At 32.5% G+C, this 21,321-nt stretch overlaps 1 protein-coding gene and 2 non-coding genes across 4 annotated transcripts; 2 read left to right on the top strand and 1 right to left on the bottom strand.

The window, feature by feature from the left end:
* Positions 1-1,252: 1,252 nt before the first annotated feature.
* Positions 1,253-1,325, top strand: TRNAA-UGC (transfer RNA alanine (anticodon UGC)). Its single transcript has one exon. It is a non-coding gene; the product is annotated as a tRNA-Ala (tRNA).
* A 10,662-nt stretch (positions 1,326-11,987) lies between these two features.
* Positions 11,988-12,060, top strand: TRNAA-UGC (transfer RNA alanine (anticodon UGC)). Its single transcript has one exon. It is a non-coding gene; the product is annotated as a tRNA-Ala (tRNA).
* Positions 12,061-16,789: 4,729 nt separating this feature from the next.
* On the bottom strand, positions 16,790-19,282 carry LOC124837323 (uncharacterized). 2 transcript variants are annotated; one of them, XM_047312649.2, is made up of 6 exons: positions 18,987-19,282; positions 18,781-18,892; positions 17,990-18,362; positions 17,373-17,844; positions 17,228-17,265; positions 16,790-17,128 (listed from the first exon to the last, which is right to left on the bottom strand). In XM_047312649.2, the coding sequence occupies exons 1-6, from the start codon at positions 19,039-19,041 to the stop codon at positions 17,084-17,086; spliced, it is 1,095 nt and encodes a 364-aa protein (XP_047168605.1). In that variant the 5' UTR covers positions 19,042-19,282; the 3' UTR covers positions 16,790-17,083. The 2 variants fall into 2 exon arrangements, with proteins under 2 accessions (XP_047168605.1, XP_047168606.1); XM_047312650.2 differs by having other exon boundaries at positions 17,990-18,350; positions 18,987-19,275.
* Positions 19,283-21,321: the final 2,039 nt, after the last annotated feature.

Raw genomic sequence — 21,321 nt, 5'->3', positions numbered from 1 at the left:
AGTTAAGAAAAATATTTTTCGAAGGTATATTATATAAGATATTTCAGTTAATCTTTTAGGAATATAACAAAAAAAATTATTGCAAAAGATAAGATTTAATATATATCACTTCAGTTGATATATATATAATATATTAAAGTGTACTAAATTTTAATTGATAAAAATATTTCATATATTATATGCTAAATTTTAAGTTTAAAGGTATTTGAATAAGTTTTTTTTATATTTAAATTAAAAATAAAAATTATTAAAATATTTTTGTGTTTAAAATTCGTCTTTTCTATGAACAAACTTTTTTTTAATTAAAATTTAGTATATGAGTGGTTACATAAATTAGCAAATTTATATATATATATATATATATATATATATATATATATATATATATATATATATATATATATATATATATTAAAAACACATTTAATTATATACAAATTTTAAATAATTAATTATTGCTTCTAATTAGGTTTATATGGTAAATTATTTTGTTACTATTAATAATTAAATTTAATTTATAAGTATTATAAACCTAAGTTATAATATTATATTATACGTGTATCTCAAATAATATAATACAGGAAAATTAATTTTTTAAATTGTTTTCCGATTTAAAATTTTAATATAAAAAAATTCACAAGTCAATCAAACTCACTTTATCTCTCATTTGACAGATTAAGAGAAATATTAGACGGATTAACACAAAGAGAACTGCAGGTTTGAGAATCTACCCAATACATAAAATTTTGATAGACTGACAGATTGATTAACGAGACTCAATTTGTCATCTATTATTATCAAATAAGGGTGTGCAAAGTGAAATAATTACAATGAAGTTTAATTAAGATAAAAATTTGACTATTTTTAATTGAGTCCCAAATAATTTTTCTGTTTAATCGAATACAATACTCAAACGGTTTCCTATTTTTTTAGTTAAATAGTTAATATAAAAATTAACAAAAAATATCAATTAATAATATAAAATTTTTAAGTATTTAATCAAACAAAATAATTTTATATAAATTAAAATACCTAAGTTTACTGAAATGATAAACTAATTTTTGAAAAAGGGAAATTTTAATGTTATACTTTACGTTAATATTAACTTGATTTTAGAATAAAAACATTCAAATATATCACGTCACTATTTTTAGAAAAATATGTTCGACAGAAAAGGTTTTCATGTCTTACTCGTATTATGTTTCTTTATGAAGGTTTAATATATTACAACTTTCATAGTATTTCAACAGTTGGGGATGTAGCTCAAATGGTAGAGCGCCCGCTTTGCATGCGGGAGGTACAGGGTTCGATCCCCTGCATCTCCATTTTTTATTTTCATTTCTCTCTCATTTTAATAAGTTTGTATGCTATATTTATCTTTTTGCAAAATTTATCTTAGTAACATTGTTCATGAATTTTTTAAATTTTATATATAATATAAAAGAATAAATTATTATGTCTCCATATATATTTTAGACTTACTTGATATTTACTTAAATATATAATAAAAATTTAATATAATATTATATTTGACTTTTATAATAAATAAATATAATAATATTTTTTCTCTTTAAGAATCTTAGGAAAAAATAGATAAAAAATAATTGTTTTTCTGACAAACAACAATAGTACATTATATATTATAAGAAATTTGTGAAAGACCAACAAAGATTAGAAACTAATTAAGTATTATATTGATTATTGATCGAAAAAAATAATTTTTCTAACAAACAACAATAATAGTACATTATATATTATAAGAAATTTGTGAAAGAGCAACCAAAGATTAAAAAATAATTCAGTATTATAAACTAAAAATTATTGATGTCTAAAAGAATTTATAATATTAATAAAAAAATATAATTGACTTTTGAATTAGAGTGTAAATTGATGTTTAACATTATTATTAATTCCAAATTAGTCTTGATTTAAAAATAGAGATTAAATTTAGAATCAATAAAAATAAATAACTAAAACCTTGATAATTAATGTCGATTTAGGCTTTAATTTACAAAGTAATTATATATTTTTATTTAATAATATAACTATTTTAGATATCAATTTTACTGAAAAGATTGTAAATTGGCTTATAAGAGGAGTTAATAGTGTTTTTAAAGTTCTTTGCAAATCAATGTCTAATGAATTCGAAATTACATATACTCTAAGCAAGATGTCCAGTAGCAGGTTTCTTAAATAGTGTATATGAAAAGGGTTTTAAAGAGAAAGATACTCAAATACATATTTTATACTGGTTTACTCAAGTTCCGTCCAAAATTTTTTTTTGAGAAGTTCTGCTAATTTTTATGAAGATTACATTAAGCCTTGCACATATCTTTGTTTCTTAATAGTTGAATTTGCACTAGTGCAGAAATGCGTTTTAACGTCTCCCAATAGACGTCCGTCCACAAAAGCCCCAACGTATATAATTGACCGGTGGCATATTAGTAAACAAGTGGAACTGTAGACGTCCGTCCTGGGTCAAGCCGGACGTCTATAAGATTATAGACGTCCAGCTTTGGCAAACGGACGTTTAATAGGGTGAACAATTGAACCCCTGTCAGCCTTTGAACGTCCGTCCTTGGTCGAGACAGACGTTTATAATGTTATGAACGTCCGTCCTTGGTGACGGACGTTTATAGGCTGAACAAGTGAACACGTGTCAGCCCTTTGAACGTCCGTCCTTGGTCGAGACGGACGTTTATAATGTTATGAACGTCCGTCCTGGGTGACGGACGTTTAATAGGCTGAACTAGTAAACACCTATCAGCTCTTTGAACGTTCGTCCTTGGTCGAGACGGACGTTTATAATGTTCTGAACGTCCGTCCTTGGTAACGGACGTTTAATAGGCTGAACAAGTGAACACGTGTCAGCCCTTTGAACGTCCCTCCCTTGTCGAGACGGACGTTTATAATGTTTTGAACGTCCGTCCTGGGTGACGGACGTTTAATAGGCTGAACTAGTAAACACCTATCAGCTCTTTGAACGTCCGTCCTTGCCCGCGACGAACGTTTATAATGTTCTGAACGTCCGTCCTTGGTAACAGACGTTTAATAGGCTGAACAAGTGAACACGTGTCAGCCCTTTGAACGTCCGTCCCTTGTCGAGACGGACGTTTATAATGTTATGAACGTCCGTCCTGGGTGACGGACGTTTAATAGGCTGAACTAGTAAACACCTATCAGCTCTTTGAACGTCCGTCCTTGCCCGCGACGGACGTTTATAATGTTCTGAACGTCCGTCCTTGGTAACGGACGTTTAATAGGCTGAACAAGTGAACACGTGTCAGCCCTTTGAACGTCCGTCCCTTGTCGAGACGGACGTTTATAATGTTATGAACGTCCGTCCTGGGTGACGGACGTTTAATAGGCTGAACTAGTAAACACCTATCAGCTCTTTGAACGTCCGTCCTTGCCCGCGACGGACGTTTATAATGTTCTGAACGTCCGTCCTTGGTAACGGACGTTTAATAGGCTGAACAAGTGAACACGTGTCAGCCCTTTGAACGTCCGTCCCTTGTCGAGACGGACGTTTATAATGTTATGAACGTCCGTCCTGGGTGACGGACGTTTAATAGGCTGAACTAGTAAACACCTATCAGCTCTTTGAACGTCCGTCCTTGGCCGCGACGAACGTTTATACTTGATTGAACGTCCGTCCCATGTGACGGACGTTTAATACGCAGACAACTGAACGTTTATAAGGTGAACAGTGAAAACCATTTGTTACCTTTGAACGTCCGTCCTTGGCCGAGACGGACGTTTATACTTGAGTGAACGTCCGTCCTAAGTGACGGACGTTTAATAGGCTGAACAGTGAAAACCATTTGCAGCCTTTGAACGTCCGTCCCTGGCCGAGACGACGTTTATACCTCAGTGAACGTTTGTCCTAGGAGACGGACGTTAAAAGGCTGACAACTGAACGTTTATAAGCTGAACGTTTTCAAGTACCCATGGCAGCCCTTAAACGTCCGTGTCAGGGGGACGGACGTCTACGAGGCTGACACTAAACGTTTCAATTTCCCAAGTAGGGACCTTAAACGTCCGTTCCCTCATACCCGACGTGTAATGTACTGACAGGGTGGTTGGATATTTAATTCTCTTCAGGTCCTTAAACGTCTGTTTTGGGAGGGCTCGGACGTCTATAATATTATAGACGTCCGTGCCCGCATACCGGACGTTTAATGTACTGACAGGGTGGTTGGATATTTAATTCTCTTCAGGTCCTTAAACGTCCAATCTGGGGGGCCGGACGTTTATAATATTATAGACGTCCGGGCCCTCTTAGGACCGACGTGTATGGGCTGCCATGGGGAGTTGAAACATTCAGTTGTTCAGTATAATAGACGTCAGCCCCCCCAAAACGGACGTTTATCATATTATAGACGTCGGCGCAACCAAGGACTGACGTTTAAACCCACCCGCGAATATCATTTTTAAATCCTCAAAGACGTCACATTAGTGACGAACCGGACGTCTATAATATTATAGACGTCCGTCCACCAGCTCGCCGGACGTCTAAGAGTATAATATCGTGCTCCCGCGAACCCGTGACCAGTTAACGTTTGGAAACGCGAAAACACTGTTCATCGTCTTCCTCCGCAAAACGCTGCTGCGCCATTGATTTCCAGGTGCGTTTTCTCGTTTTTGGACCGTTTAAATTCATTTTCAATCCGATTACATTGCTCTGTGATGAAATACCTTTGATTTGAATCGATTAAAAATCGTTTTCGGTCCGTTTTTTTGCAGACTCTTGCGTGTTCTTGGACGGCTTCTTTGACTGTTTTTGGACTGCGTTTTAGGCCGTTCACTCCTCCGTTTTCCTCCTTTTCATTTCGAATCTACTTTTCAGGTTAGCTTGTTGGTTGAAAATTTTTTGTATGCATGTAATTGAGTTTTGTGAATGCACGTTTTTTACTGTAAAATGTGACTGTGTAATTGGCTTTGTGAATATATCTGTATTAGTTGTGTTATTATATAAGTATCAAATCATTGAGTGACACTTAGTTCCCGTTTGAAATTTAAGACAAACGATTAACCTTTTAATCGTTTGTGTTAAATTTTGAATTGTCCGATTGGACAGTTTGAGAAAATTAATTTCCATAATTTGCAATTCCATGTCAATTGGAGTTTAAGGATAAGATTGATAAAATTTCGGTTCAGTACTTGTGTTGTTCTCCGGATGCATATTTGATTGTGGTCATCGTTGACTACTCTCATTTCGTGTATTTCGGAGACCAATGCGAAATGCTGCCGAAATCTTATCAATTTTATGATTGTGGTCATCGTTGACTACTCTACTGGGATTTGAGGGTATTTGGTCTTCCCCCACATGTGCCAGTTTATATCACATTTTCTGATGCATTGGAGGTGATTGGGGGAGACAGGATGTTGAATATTTCCATCATTCAGTTGTGGTGCATGTAAGTTAGTCAATTTGGTCTTTCATATTACTTTTATTTACATTGTTATATAGTTTCTAACAACTTAACTTTGTTGTTTTAGGTACATGGACACAATCGTTGTAGACCAAGGTCGGTCTTCCATGTACGGATTTGTTGAACCTCAGACCATTCAACCGTCTGGTAACACACTTCAAAACAGACAAGATTATTTGCAAACATGGATGGATGAGTCAAAAAGAGACGTATACCTTGTGCCATACATTGACGGGTAGGTGTTGTTATATGTGGTCAGTTTATTATTATAGTTTCGTTAATTAGTTGAATAACTATTTGTCCTTCGTGATAGGTCGCACTGGCAGCTGATGGTAATCATTCCCAAACAATGTAAAATTATATTTTTTTGTTCGTTGCACAGGAGGATGAAAACTGAGTTGAGAACCATGCTTCAAGGGTAAGTGTTTCTCCAAAAATGACTTTGAATTTGATGTTCACCTTCAACTTTTATGATAAAATAGTCATATTAATTATACTTTGTGTTTTCAATCTGTACAGAGTTATTGGTAAATCTCGTGGTCAACTGGTTCAAATTTTGTATCCAAAGGTTGTAAGTCATTTATAGTTTCCTTTTCATTTATGTTATTGAATGATCTAAATTCTTAACTATTTAGTTTGTTATTTTAGTGTAACCACCAGCTAGATTCATGGGAATGTGGCTTCTATGTGATGTGTTGGATTAAGACCATCATTCGAGCAGTCATTACAGATGACTAGAATGAGGTAATGATGTATACCTTAAATACATTACAAATCATATTCATCTTCAACTATATATGAAACAATAGTGAATCTTTGTTGAATTTTGCAGCGCTTCAAGACTACATCGCCTATTACAGAAGACACAATTAAACAGATAAGGCAGGAGTGGACCGCTTATCTTCTGCAAAGATGGAGTTAGGAATAGTTATATTTGTTGTTGAACATTGTTTAGTTTTAGTTTAAGTTTTATGTTGATAGTTTGGTAGTGGATTGAACTCCACATTAAGTAGAACTTTGTTTATATAAAACGCATTTTTATATTATTGCAAAATTGTTCTGGGACATTTTTCTGCTTTTCAGGTGTGGTTTTATTGAAAAAATAAACTAATTTAAAAAAAAAAACGCCCAGTAGACGTCCGTTAGTGCACAGTCGGACGTCTATAGACGTCTGTCAGTGCACACACGGACGTCCACCCCCCAGCTCCTACCTAAAACATTTCAGCAATGTAGACGTCAGGGGGGAGGAGGTGGACGTATATATAGACGTCCGTCCTGACACAACGGACGTTTATATAGGCGTCCGTCCAGACACAACGGACGTTTACATAGGCGTCCGTCCAGACAAAACGGACGTTCATGTAGACGTCCATCCTGACACAACGGACGTTCATGTAGACGTCCGTCCTGACACAACGGACGTTCATGTAGACGTCCGTCATGACACAACGGACGTTCATGTAGACGTCCGTGCTGACACAACGGACGTCTGAGCGACGTCACCCACATAAACGTCGGGCGTACGACGGACGTCAAAAGGCCAAAATATCGGACGTTAAAACTCCTTTCTGCACTAGTGTTGGGAAGAAATGAATGTAATTATTTTTCAAACACAACACTGGAATAACACCATGCATCCTTCGATATTATCTTGGCTCACATCAATATTGTGATCCAGTGCATAGAGATGGTAATACTGCAAACCCAACTAAAATTGGACACAAAGTTTAAGTTAGATAATAGTAATAGGTACATCAAATGTACCTTGCTGACTAATGTAGTAGCAGACATAAGTACACTTCCAGTTAATGTTAAAATATGGTCAGTGCATGTTGTGCAATAACAACATCGTTTGCTTCATCCAACAATTCTTAAAATGTGTTGTTTAACTAGGAAATAATAAAATATAAAAAATCAATTAGTTTTGAAATTTAATTTTTAATTTAAAAAAGATAGATTGAAAAGTCAACTCGACTCACCTTATCTCTTATCCATTAATTTGGCAGATTAGAGATTCTAACCTGACATAAAATTTTGATTGGTTAGCATTGATACAATTTATACATAAGATGATACACTTTAGTGGCATGGATAAAGAATACACGATCTAGCATATTGATAAGTCAATGAAGATTTGTCACAAAGATTTTCATCTTTGATAAGAACAGAGTTGGAGATGCCAAAATTTAATAGTTTGATAGGTCAAGGAAGATATGCCACAAAGAATTCAATCTTTGATAAGACTCAGAGTTCTAATCCAAGAACCAAGAGAATCATCTCTCAATGAAAAATCATTTTTCATATAATGATCATCTAAGGTGCTACAAATGTATTTGGTGTCACTATATATGAGCACAAATATTTAAGCAATCTAAGAAACCTTAAAAGAAAACCCAAAAAACATCAAGCCTAGAATAACTTGAAAATTGAAAAAAGATTCGAACTCGTTTTACGAATTCCCTCGGTCAACAATAACTACAAATTGTTAAAATTAGTAGAAAATTAAAAATACTTTTAATTGCATAAATCTATTCTATAATTATGGTCCAAGCTTATGATCTTCATGTCCTTTGAATTTAAAACTTCATAAATTATATTGGATTAGGAGATAGTCTTCTATCGGACGTATTAATAGGGTAGTCATAACTCACTTGGTCACCCTATTATCAAAGAAGAGTGTACAAAGTCAAATGATTATATAAGGTTTAATTTAGATTCAATATACTTATAAATTAAAAGTATTTTTAATTAAGTCCCTATTATTATTATTTTTGTTAGTATAAAGTGATTTCCTAATATTTTTCGTTAAATAATTTATATACTAATTAAACATATAAAAATTTTAAATATTTAATAAAAAATATATTTTAATAAAAATGTAATTAAAGTTCCTAAATTTATGAGGAATTTGAAAGTTGGTTAAACTAATACACAAATCAAATAAACAAGCGAACCTTGACCAATAATTTTGAAATAATCTTCAAAATTTATATATTTAGTTATTGTCATTTATAAAACAAAAATAAATAATTAGATCACAATTATCATGCTTTAAAATAAGTGGATAAATTGAATTTATATTGAATTTATGTTGTTTTGATCTTCACATTTAGTTTCCCTTCAAAATTAAAAAATAAAATCCGAAAATATAATTAAATATTGGGATATAATTATTAAACAAAAATTTATAATCATGAAACTAAAATTAAAATTAAGTTAATAAGAAATACATAATAATTAACTATTTTTTATGTTAATGAAAAACTACTATATAACAGACTAATTGTCAGAACCAGTAAAATCCACGCACGTATTGTTTAGTGGAGTTCACGTGTCAAGAGGGGGGCTCGACACTCAGATGACGGACGCCAGGTGTCAAGCGAAGAGGATCCGAAAATCAGTTAGTGGAAAGCAGGTGTCGACTGAAGAGGGGACGTTCGTTTTGACGTGTGAAGCAAAACTTGGATTTTCAGAAAATCTACCCCACCCTCTGCATGCACCCTCTTTTCAGATTTCTGAAGAATCTCATTCTCTCCTCCTTCTCTCTGCATCCTCTTCATCTTCTCTCTGAGAAAACACTCACTTTCTCTCCTCTGATCTATTCCAGCACCGTAGAAGCACTTCCGGCATCAAGAGCTTCCAGATAAACTGTTCGGTTTGTGAAGCTAGGCTGGTAAGTCTTTCTCTTCGCTCTGTCGTTCGTTTTCCTAAACATGCAAACCTAGTTCTGGGTTCGTGTGTTGATCACCATTCTTAAAATGAGTGGTTCTGATAGTGTCGGGTTGTCACTTGGTGTAGTTTGAATTGTTGAGCGGTGACGGTAGAAGAACCAGTAGTGGTGAAATTGTATTTCTGCGTCTGGGAAAGTTCGGTCACGCTCAGAGGTAAGGGAAGCTTATTTAATTTAATTTGTATGTTGTTGTACTGTATGAACGTTCGTTTAGTTGACTGAATGATTTTGATGCATGATGGTTGATATGATTGGATTGAATAAACGTTCGTTTATTTAATGAGTGGAAATGAAATATGGCTGAGTTATGTTATAATGTATGAAATATATGAAACTTATATTATATGGATTGTATGAAGTATGAAAGTCGATTATAATATGAATGTATAAAGTCATGAAACTATATGTTTAGAACTGAGACAGATATAAATGAATTCTGAATATGAAATTTCTCATATGAAAGTGTACGTTCGTTACTGAACGGTCTTCGACTGTTCGGTTCTTCTGGTAAACATAGTTGAAATGGGATTCTTTTATTTGGAGAGAATCCTAGTTGAGGACGAGCGTCCTCGTCTGGTAATACTATGCTTGAGCGTTCGGCCAAGCACAGTTGTATCTGGGTATCCTGTGATAAACTAAAATTTTATACATATATATATATATATATATATATATATATATATATATATATATATATATATATATATATATATATATATATATATATATATATATATGTAATGGTATATTTTTCGTTGTTCGTAAACACTACTTCGATAGTATCTTATTATATTTATCAAGCCTTTTATTATAAGTTTATTAGTGCTCGGTCTTACACCAAGCGCTCGTACTGAGTAGTGCTCGGTCTTACACCAAGCGCTCGTGCTCGTTTCTTATATAATCTATCTTGATGAAAAAAAAAATAGCGTTCGTCTAACTTCAATAGAATTTTCTTCTCTACCATGCTCGGTCATTGACTGGCATTCGGATTTCTTGATGTAAATTCAAATAAGCTAAATATTCTTAAGCGTTCGGTTTCTTCAGGTGAATCCTTCTAAGTATTCTTCTCTGAAAGTCTTGAAGTGTATACGTCCATTTGGTTCTGGCTTATAGCTTTAGTATTTGGCCTAGTTCTTTCTGCGTTCGGTTAGAACTCTCAAGGGTCAGTTCATCTAATTGACTCACTTTGTAAGTAACGTCCGTTCTAGTCATTCTTGCGATATGCAGTTGACCTCGGTTTCTTTCGTAATCCGATAGTAACCCTCTCGGTCTTATTCTATTCTGGAACTGGAGACCTCTCTGTCTCGTTCCAAGTGTTCGTCCTCGTTCTGAGTGAGGATTGAACGTTCGGTATCTGGTGCCTTTATAAATCTTTGAACAAAGAGGAAATCGAAATGATTGATAATGAAAGATGAAACTAAGATGATTGATAATGGAAGATGAGGAGAATATGATATGAATGAAATATGTTGGAATTATGAACGAGTGTTCCGGGGAGGAATGACTCATGTTTGAATATTGAATTTGTAAAGTATGACTGTGGGAACGCTAATGTTGGCGGTTCATCCTGATGTTCCGTGAATACTTGTCCTCACGTAGAGGAGGGTAGGTCATGTGTGGGAACGACAGGAGGTTCTAGTCCTTAGGGGTACTTTGGACAAATAGGACTAACCTCGGGTGGCAGCTGATGAGAGTATTCCAGTTACTACATCACCCGGGTGCACGAACGCCTGTAGCTACACAGATTTCATACAGTCCGGACAGTCAGTCTAGTGATAGGCTTTGTATGATACGTAGATTCAAATTTATTTGGATCTGGATTATTTGAAATGTATGTTTATGCATGAATTAAATTACATAAGCTTACCCTGTGTTTCCTGTCGTGTCTGGTTTTGTACGTCCGTCCTTGTCATTGCAATGATCATCCGTGTGGATGTGAGCAGAAGGAGACGAGCTGCTGGAAGAGGCGCTGGAAGAAGAAAATTTGGAAGAAGAAAATTTGGAAGAAGTTGAAGCAAAGATCGAACAGTAGGACCTTCGGTCCATTGCCTAGTTATAGTAAGGTGGTCGTTCGATCACCTTCCCTTTTTGTTAAGAATGACCGTTCGGTATTCTCTTTTGTAAACCGTTCGGTCATGTTTGCTTATCTTGTACGGCTTAAATTTTGTAACTCCTTCTGTAAGGCCGTTCGGCCATGAGCGTACGCTCGACTCTAGTATAAGACTGATCTGGATTATTATTAATGTGATTATTCTATTATATAGTTTATTGCTGTATTTTTGAGATGTTTCACTAATGAGATAAAGAAAAACGTATAAAACTAATGTTTTAATATCAAATTGGACAAAATAGAGACACTTTTTTCTTCGTAATGAAACAAAACATACGAAAAATAACAATAGAAATAATAAATTGGTGATTATATTTTTTCATAAATAAAAAGAACATATAAAAAAAATGAAATATGAGCATATAAGTAAATCAAGAGACAAAAAAAATAACAAAAATATAAATATCATAGTTTTTTTTATCACATTTTTCTATTTATTAACATTGGGAAATGGTTTGGTTTTTTCACACTCGAAAAGATAAATACTTAAATGTCTCTTCCATTTAGAGAAACTAATTTTGAAAAAGAGAAATTTTAACGCTATACTTTACATATTAACTTAATTTTAGAGTAAAAACATTGAAATATATCACGTCACTATAAAGTTGATTTTATCAAAGACGTTTCTATATGTTTCATTCATGCATATGATATTATCTTTATTTGTTGTAGCTTGTAATTAAACAAATTATTACATAGTATTAGATCAACTGGGGATGTAGCTCAAATGGTAGAGCGCCCGCTTTGCATGCGGGAGGTACAGGGTTCGATCCCCTGCATCTCCATTTCTTTTCATCTATTCTTTCATTTAAAATAAGTTTTCTTAAAAAACAAAAACGAAATTTGCAAAATTTGTCTTCATAACATTATTCATGGATTTTTAAAATTTAACTTTAATGACTTTTCTTTCAAGAACATGATTTTTTTGAATAAGAGTGATAAAATGGAACAATTCGTTATATTTTGACCTAACATCTTAAAAATATCAAGGAAAGTGGCATTGTAGCATGAGAAGGTAATTGCATAGTATCATTTTAACTTATTCTCTATCTAATTAAATAAATTGAGAGGTAGCTACTTATAATATTAAACATTACCCCTATTAAAATTTAATTTATCGGTGACAAAAATTAAAATTATAATACAATATTTCATATTTGTAATATTTCAAATAATACAACACAAAAAATATTTTTAAATTATAATAACTTTTATATTCATTTTAAGGTTTTTGTCACTCTCTTTCGTTCTCTTGTTTTATGTTTTGTTGTTTTAAAAAAAAGTCTTTATCCATCGTACATTTGTTTAGATTTATTTGATATTTATTTACTTTAATATATAATAGAAATATGATATCATATTATTTTTCATGTTTATAATAAATAAATATATTTTTACTTGACACAATAAACATGATAAAAAGTGAAATCTAATAAAATAGTTTAAGTCTTTTTTTATGGAGTAGTTCAAAGTTACATATTTGGATCATATTCACATAATATAATTACATATTGACAATTTAGTATGTTGATTATTATTTATCATTATGTTACTATTTATTATATTATTATTATACTCGTTAGGTAAGTACTATTACAATAGGAACATAGGCTCACAATCCATGTCAATCCTAGAAATACAACTAGCATCCCCCATGAAATACTCACTTCATAACCATTTATTCTCACCTTATTTTAAAATATCTTAATTATCTTAATTATCTTATTGACTTGAACGAGGGAGAGTCTTTTGTAGGTGAAATTCCTCTCTCTCAACAATGATCCTTCCCATACAAAAAGAGCAATCAACCCACCATTAGGATCTCGCCACCTGCCCATAAGCCTATGCTCAAGGTTCGGGTAAGAACATTCCGGTAAAATGTTTTCCTGGCCTCACCTTCTTATGGTCACCACACGCAACTTTCCCACAAGATGAAGTCCAACGTAGTGGTAACCACGCAAATCCAATAGAACAACGACATGACAAGCAACACATGAAATATGATATCTACCTACAAAAGTCAGTAGAAGCTGATCGGTCTGGAGAATGGAGAACCACCTCCTCAGTCTCAACTACATCCCCGCTAAACTTACCAGATGTTGATTCGTGAAGACAAGTGAGCCTCACAACGTAAGACTTGTGGAAAATAAGGGTTTTAGGAATAAAGTTTTATATTGACTTGAGTATGTTTTCTTTTAAGAGTTGATATGTCTAATAAGGTGTTGTATGTGTATATCTTTGTCAAAACATAATTATGTTATTTCTTTGTAGTTATTTTAATAAAGTTTAAAACATGTTTTGGTATGTTTGTTGGATTGTGATATGTGTGTGTTTGATAGTACCAATGTGATGAGTTGACTTGTTGATAGAAGGGTGGTATAGGATTGAATGGTTGTGGGTTCAATTCTAAGTAGAAAGAGAGTTAAAGGAAACCTTTAGGTTATTTGTATTTTTGCTCAAGAGCAAAATGGTCTTTCACCTTTAATAATTGGTGTAGAAATTAAATAAGGGGATGTAGGAAGTAAAAGCATGCAAAATAAATTAAACAAAATAAAGAGATAGAGGAATGAATGTGGAATACATAAAAAGATAGAGATTTAGATAGATTTAGATTTAAAAATATATTATTATGTTGGGAATATTAGAGATAGGGTGGAGGTAATTTATAAAAACTAAGATACAGGGAGATGGGTTCATTTTTTTAGAAACCCTAGAAACCCTGCATCAAAGAGAGAAATAAAGAGAAAATGAAAGAAAGATGTTTTCTGGGAAGGGAGGCAAAGAAGTTGTAGAAAACATTAGTGCAAGGGAAGATTTGTGGTGTTTTTGGAGTGTTGATAAAGCCCTGGTATTGGCGAATGTATAAGGAAGTTTATCTTTGTTTGCTTATTGTCGTATGTTATATGTTCTTGATTATTTTGATTGACAATCCTTGTTTTGATGCATGTGTACATGATTTTGATTATGATTATCTATGGTTATTGTTGGGTAAGGGTTTGTGTATGCATGAGGATAGGGTTTATGTAATATTTGTGTTGTGTTTTCCCTATGAAAGTATGCATGGCTTTGTTAGGTTATCCCATAAAAATAAGTATTGATGCTAAGGGAAAATAAAGTTATGATGTTTGGGGGTTTTACCATGCAAATATATGTTATAAAGATGGTATGATAATCATATGTAGTATATTGTGTTTGTTGGGGTATAATATGCATAATTATGGGTTTTGGATGATCCAAATGATGTAATGTATGTATTTGGATTTGTTTACAAGGGTATGTGAGACTTGAATGCATGTATGATTCGTTAGGTATGATTCCTCATGTATTGGGGATGATGTTTGTGTGCTTTAAATGATTTGCAAAAGACCATGTGTAGTTATTAGAGATAAGGAACTGAGAAAGCTTAGCGTACCATTTTCGCCCAACCTGTTTTAGACCATATAGTGAACGTTGTAATTTGCACAATTTATTTGGTTCTGTACAATGAAATATGGTTGGGAGCTTCATGTAAACTTTCTCATGGAAATCACCATGGAGGAATGCATTATTGACATTGAGTTGTTTGATAATCCAATTATGAGATATGGCAATAACAAGCAATAACCAGAAGGTTGTGAGCTTGGCAATATGAGCAAATATGTCTAAGAAGTCAAGACCCTCGAGTTGAATGTAGTCCTTTGCAACTAGTCTTGTCTTGAAGCGATCAACAAATTCATCAAATTTGTGTTTAATCTTGTATACCCAATGACAACCGATGACGATTTTTCCAGGATGTAAGTTAGTGATGACCCTAGTTTGATTAGCTTATAAGGATGTTAATTCATCCTGAATGGCTTAAACCCATTGGGGATCTTTTGAAGCATGTGTGCAACTTTTGGGTTCATTAGAAGAAAAAATGGTCATGATAATATGTTTAAAATAGGAAGAAAGACGATTGTAATCTAAATAATTCTCAATAGGATATCTCACAACATTATTAGTTTAAAATCAAGAAGATAAGAAGCATGTTGTATGTTAGTGACATGATCAAAGATATTAGACTTAGAATCGGGAAAAACTAAATCATGTGAAACATAGTCAGAGGTAACATTAGTGATAGAATTATTAGGTATGTTAGCATCAGTTTGTTCATCAATATTGAGCATAAGAGTAGAAATATCAAGAAAAATATAGTCATTAGCATAGTTATTAGGTATAAGGAGAGAAAAATAGTTATTTTTAAAAGCACTAGGATTAGTGCTTATGCATTGATATGGAAAGTGATTTTCATAAAAAATAACATCACAAGAAATTTTAATTCTGTGATTGGTGAGATTAAGAATGAAGTAGCCTTTGGTACGAGGTTTGAAGACTAAAATGACGCCTAAGACAACTTTTGAGTAAAAAAATATCACAAAGCGAACCATGCAAAAGCTCATAAGGTGAATCATTATTTAGCAAAGGTGTACATTGCAATTGATAAGAAAGACAACATGTCATATTGAGCGATACGATTCTATCTAAGAAAGATTATGGTTGCTTCTAACTTTGAATCTCTTTCAAAATATGAACAAGAAAATCAAATAAAGAATACAAAGTTAGATAGGAATGAAATGACATCATAATCTAACATATTAATAAGTCAAACAAGATTCGCTACAAAAATGTTTGTTTTAGGTGTGGGGTCGGAGATCAGAATCAAAACACTCCTTCACACTTTTTCTCCAACTCTCTCAACGTCGTCTTTGATCTCCTTTGTCTTTATTCTGACGCTCTCCATTCGATCATCTTGAAATCTAGCCAAACAATTATCATAACACATTGATCCTAGGCCATTAGTCTATAATTGGCCAAAAATATGATACTTGTCATTTTTCTTCTTTTTCTAAGTGTATATTAAATGATTATACACTAATTTGGTGTTAAAGAATAATTTTCTATCTTTTATTATATTAATTTTTCTTAATTTCCATTTTTATTTATAATTTTAGAAAAACAATAATAGTTTCATTTTGGAATTAAACAACGTCACTTCTAACCCATCAAAGAAATGAGTTGTCTCACTTTCAATATGTATGACGCCGTGTTATATAATACATAGGATATATATATATTAATACTTACTTTTCTTATCTGTTTTATTTCATTACATTATATATTCTATAAATATATAACTTTTATTCTATATATATATACATAAGGAAATGATCAATATTTTAGGTGTTCATAAATCATTTTCATTTTCACAGTAGATATTGACGGTGCCGCATAAGGAGGAAGAAGGGTCCAATTAACGCATCCCAATTTCGTAAGGTGCAATAATTCAAATTCAAACTGAAAAAGGGTTAAGTATTCTAAATTTCGAAATTATGTTTTAGGAATCTTTATTCAGGTTACAAACATTTAGCATAAATTACAATGATTTTCCCGGCGCTGGCTGTTATTATAGCATGTAAATGTCACCTAACCTGGTTCAAGACCAAACCTGGGTAATGAGCATATATCATTTAACATTTGACATTAATTCACAAAATGGATCAGAAAATATAATCACTTCAACAAGAATTTGCAAGATTAAAATAATTAATACAGAAGAAAAATACTGTTTCTGTGGAATAAATCTCCACTATTCACATACAGTGTAGAAACATTTATAGACACAAACAACAACATTCGATGCAGTATGGTTTGATTAACAAGTGTATGATAATAGTAACATGACACAAACACAAAAATATGTCAAGTGACCAAGCGAAGAGAAATGCAGCCTATACAAAAGCACGCTCCACTCAGAATCACAAAAATTCAGAAATGCAAACTGCAGATTGTTTACACGACTTCTGCCACGCTGATCTCTTCAGTGCTTAGAGTTTGCTACAAGATTGGAGAAAAAAAAAAACCATAAGCTATATATTTTACTACATCGACAATTTAAAAGAAAACTAGAATTGTTACTTAGCAAGACATATATACCATATTTTCTTTGTTGCTCTTTGGTGCGCTAGCTGCGGCTGTGAGCAGAAAAAGAATTGTCGTAAGTGTTAGACTAAAAGAATTGCTACATTGTATCATAGATATAGCATAACACAAATATTGCTTTGCACATTTGGGAACTTGCCTTCTTTGACATCAGATTTCTTTTCCTGCTTCTTTACCATGCCCTTTTCCTTGTTTGATTCTTGCTTGCTTGGCTTCTCAGATTTTTTAACCAACCTATTATTCCTTTTGTCTAGAGAAGTCCTTGGAGTTGTGTTGTTGGTGCTGGTGCTGAAATTCCCTCTCAAACTGGATCTAAGATTACTCTTTTGATTCTTTGTTGACTCTGTTGAAGGTGTGAGTTTGGTAGAATTTAAGCTCCTGGGTTTCAGTTTTCTACTCTCAGTGGTAGAAGACGAGCTATGGACATCATCATCAGAAGACCGAGTTCCCTCTTCGGGCACATGTGAAATAGTTTCAGACAACTGCAACTGCTCCATGCTTTCTGAGATGCCATACCTCTCAAACAATGATTTCACAGTTTCACCAATGCCATCGTCAAGTTGATGTCTTCTCACATAAGATTTTAGCTCTTCTTGCATTGGCCCGAGAGGCTGTGATTCATATTCAAAGAAAAATAAATCATTAGAAAAATTGGCTCAGATATTGCAAACATACAAGTTGCTGTATTTGCACACAAGTTAGCAAATATGCCATATCAGATCCATAAACAATTGTGTATTTGTGTGTATTGTGTACCTCACATCCTGCCTCCAAAGCTAGTTTGAAGAAGGCAAGTGAAATTGAGTGCTTGGAAGCAGTTTCAGAGAGCTTAATCTGGTTCAACCAATATGAAGCCGAAGTTAGAAGATTTAACTTCGTTGTCTTGGAAATGTCAGAAATGGGTGTTTTGCTTCTGCCTTGACCTAAAGCACTCCTCAAAGTTCTGGTCTCGGAGATTGGGGTAATGTTGCCACCCAGCTTCGGTCTCGAAGTGGCTGGTGCTTTGGCAGGAATTGAGAGCCTTCTGGGTGGCTTGGCACTACCAGACTTCTCCTTGCCAGAAAAATCTAGAACACTCACACTTTTACTAACACTTGAAGCACCCAAACTTCTGCCCCTGAAGAGAAAACTGTAACTCTTTTAAAGACATTCATATATATCAAAAATTGACTCCTCCAATCATAATTTCTTATATTCCTCACATTTCTAAGCAACAAAGAACATAAATTTTAGTTTAAAATGTGAAAATTATTTGCCTTGACCTCAATTTTTAACAGAACCGAAACCCATAATTAAGTATTAGTGATTAGACAAAGTTCTTTAAAAACTGCTTGTTAGTTGCAGCAGTTCTAGAAACATTCAAACTGTCCATGTAACTTGTAGGTAAATCATCATACTTTTTCTCAAAAAATTAGGTAGCTATCATTAATATCATAAATAAGAATTCATGCCCAGATGATATTGTACAACTCCTCTAAACTGCAGATGAATAAATTAGTTTCTCTTTTCAGTGAGTCTGAAAATTAAACTAAAAGCAAAGCAATTACCTCTTTGATTCACAAGGATTGGAGAAATTGGGTGTATTATCTGACTTGTCTTCCTTGGATTTATTGCCAGAGCGAAGCGCATACTTCTGAAGCCTGGGTCTGGCAGTGTTCCCTGAATCATAAACCAAAACAGAACACTACCCATTTCAATTGTTATTGTAGGGTGAAAAGTAGAAAGAAAGGTGTAAGATTGAGAGAGTGTGTACCAGAGGAAGCAGTAGCAGCAGCAGAGGAGGACTGTTCGATGACGGGTTCTTCCATATCTGAATCTGAATTGCGAGAATGGGAAGCAAAGAACTTGTGATTAGATTAGATGCGTTGAGTGATTACGAGTTGATGATGATGTTACGGCGTTTGGAATTATTTATAGTAGAAGGTTGTGGCGTCCGGTTTGGGCTTGGGGCGGGAAAAACTCAAAATTTGGGAGGTTGATGTTGACCATGCTGACATGGAAAACAGAGGCTCTGTTGATGAACGGTTATGAAGGTGGAAACAGAGAGATGAAAAATGACATTGGTGGACCCATTTGCTAGCAATGCAGGGTTTGTTTTCTTCAACATGAGAGGCTCCCTCCGTTATTCGAAATTCAAATTTCAAAAATTAAGCTTTCGTTACGTTTCGGTTTAGAAAAGCAAGAGAGAACCGTTTGGGTCGGAGTTTGGAAACTGAGTTATACCAATAATTATTTCGCAGAAATTTGACTATTGCGTCCTTTGGCTGTAAAAAAGTTGGCAAGATAGGTTGAATATTTGTTGTTTCGAAGAGACCTCTTCCCTTTTATTTAAGTCAGCTTCAGATTCACTATCTTTACTCAATTCTAACATTTAACGTCTAAAGTAGTATATATTTCTGAATTAACTCAAAAAATAATTCTTTTAATATCAATAATCATCACACGCAAATGTCGTTCGTACTATTATTTTTAAATTAAAGAATTTCTTTTTGATTATTACTAAACACTCAAAGTAATTTTTTTTAAAATAATATATAGATATATGTATATGTATACTCGTTTAATGAAAAGAAAGAAATTTTGAAACATTCAAATTAAAAGGAGAAAGTTAAAGAGATCCATATAACATATAAGTAATCTTGTTCATCGAACCTGATTTAAAGATAATTTGTCCTGTAAATGTATATTCTTATGTTCTCATATACCCAAGTCATTATTGTATGATACTTTTATTATTTATTTTATTTTATTAAGGCCTTGTTCACTTGAGGGGATTTGAGGAGAGGAATTGAGGGGATTTGAGAGGATTTGAAAATAAATTTTTTTGTTGTTTATTTGAGTCAATTTGGAGGTAAGTGAGAATGAATTTGGAAGTAAAGTTTGTGAGAATTATTACTGTAGGATTTGATTGACGTGACAGATTAAAAAAATTTACTTCCAAATCCAATCTCATTTACCTCCAAATTCACTCAAATAATCAACAAAAAAATTTATTTTCAAATCCTCTCAAATCCCCTCAATTACTCTCCCTCAAATCCACTCAAGTGAACAAGGCCTAAGAAATGTCTCAAAAATTAGTTTTTAGTCATTTGATATTTTTAATTTTTTTTAATTGTATTTATTTTGATATAAGAAAAATAATACTAGCAAATCTACTTTATTATCTATTTTATTTTGTTGACAAGTATTTCAAAAAGCTAACTTTTTAATGTTTGACATTTCTAATTTTTTTTATTTATATTTATTTTGCTTTTTGGACTAACATTTTAACTAGAATATGTCTTAAATATCAATTCAACCACTTAACCCGTAAAATAATTGATGTAATTTGATTAGAATGACTATATCCACTCATTTTAAAAATTTGAAAATCAAATTATATCAAAGTTTAAAAAAAGAATTAATTCCAATTTTACGTTAAAGTTTAAAAATGAAAAAACATATTTAACACTTTAAATAATTATGTTTGTCACAAAATAAATTAAATATTTAGTAATAAAAAAAACTCACACTTCGTAATATTATAAATTTTGTTTTATATTCACTTTTTATTCTAACTTGAAATGGTTAAAGTTTGTAAGTTTATGACTTTAATAAGTCCAAAACAAAAATATAACAAATTAATTGTCTTTAAATAAATTATTAATGTATTTATATTGTCATTAAGTCTAAATATATATATATATATATATATATATATATATATATATAAAATAATAATATGTATATTGATAAGTCTAAATATATATATATATATATATATATATATATAATAATAATAATAATAATAATAATATTATTATTATTATTATTATTATTATTATCATTATTATTATTATTATTATTATAATTATTATTATTTATAATGAATAGACTAGTCTAACTACAAATATAATAAAAAAAAATAGATATAAATAACTTATATTTAAAATATTAAAAAGGGATCGGTTTTCGCCTTGGTTCCTTCTGAACCGAGGCAGTATCTCAAACTGAAATGCCTCGGTTGGGACATGAACCGAGGCACTAAAGTATTTTTTATTTTATTTTTTTAACCAATTGGTTTCGCCAGCTTTTCCGCCTCTCGCGAG

This window comes from Vigna umbellata, chromosome 2, assembly GCF_029865625.1.
Source record: "Vigna umbellata cultivar VRB3 chromosome 2, Vumbellata_1.0, whole genome shotgun sequence".
Lineage (NCBI taxonomy): Eukaryota > Viridiplantae > Streptophyta > Magnoliopsida > Fabales > Fabaceae > Vigna > Vigna umbellata.
This window is presented reverse-complemented; position numbering and strand designations above follow the sequence as displayed.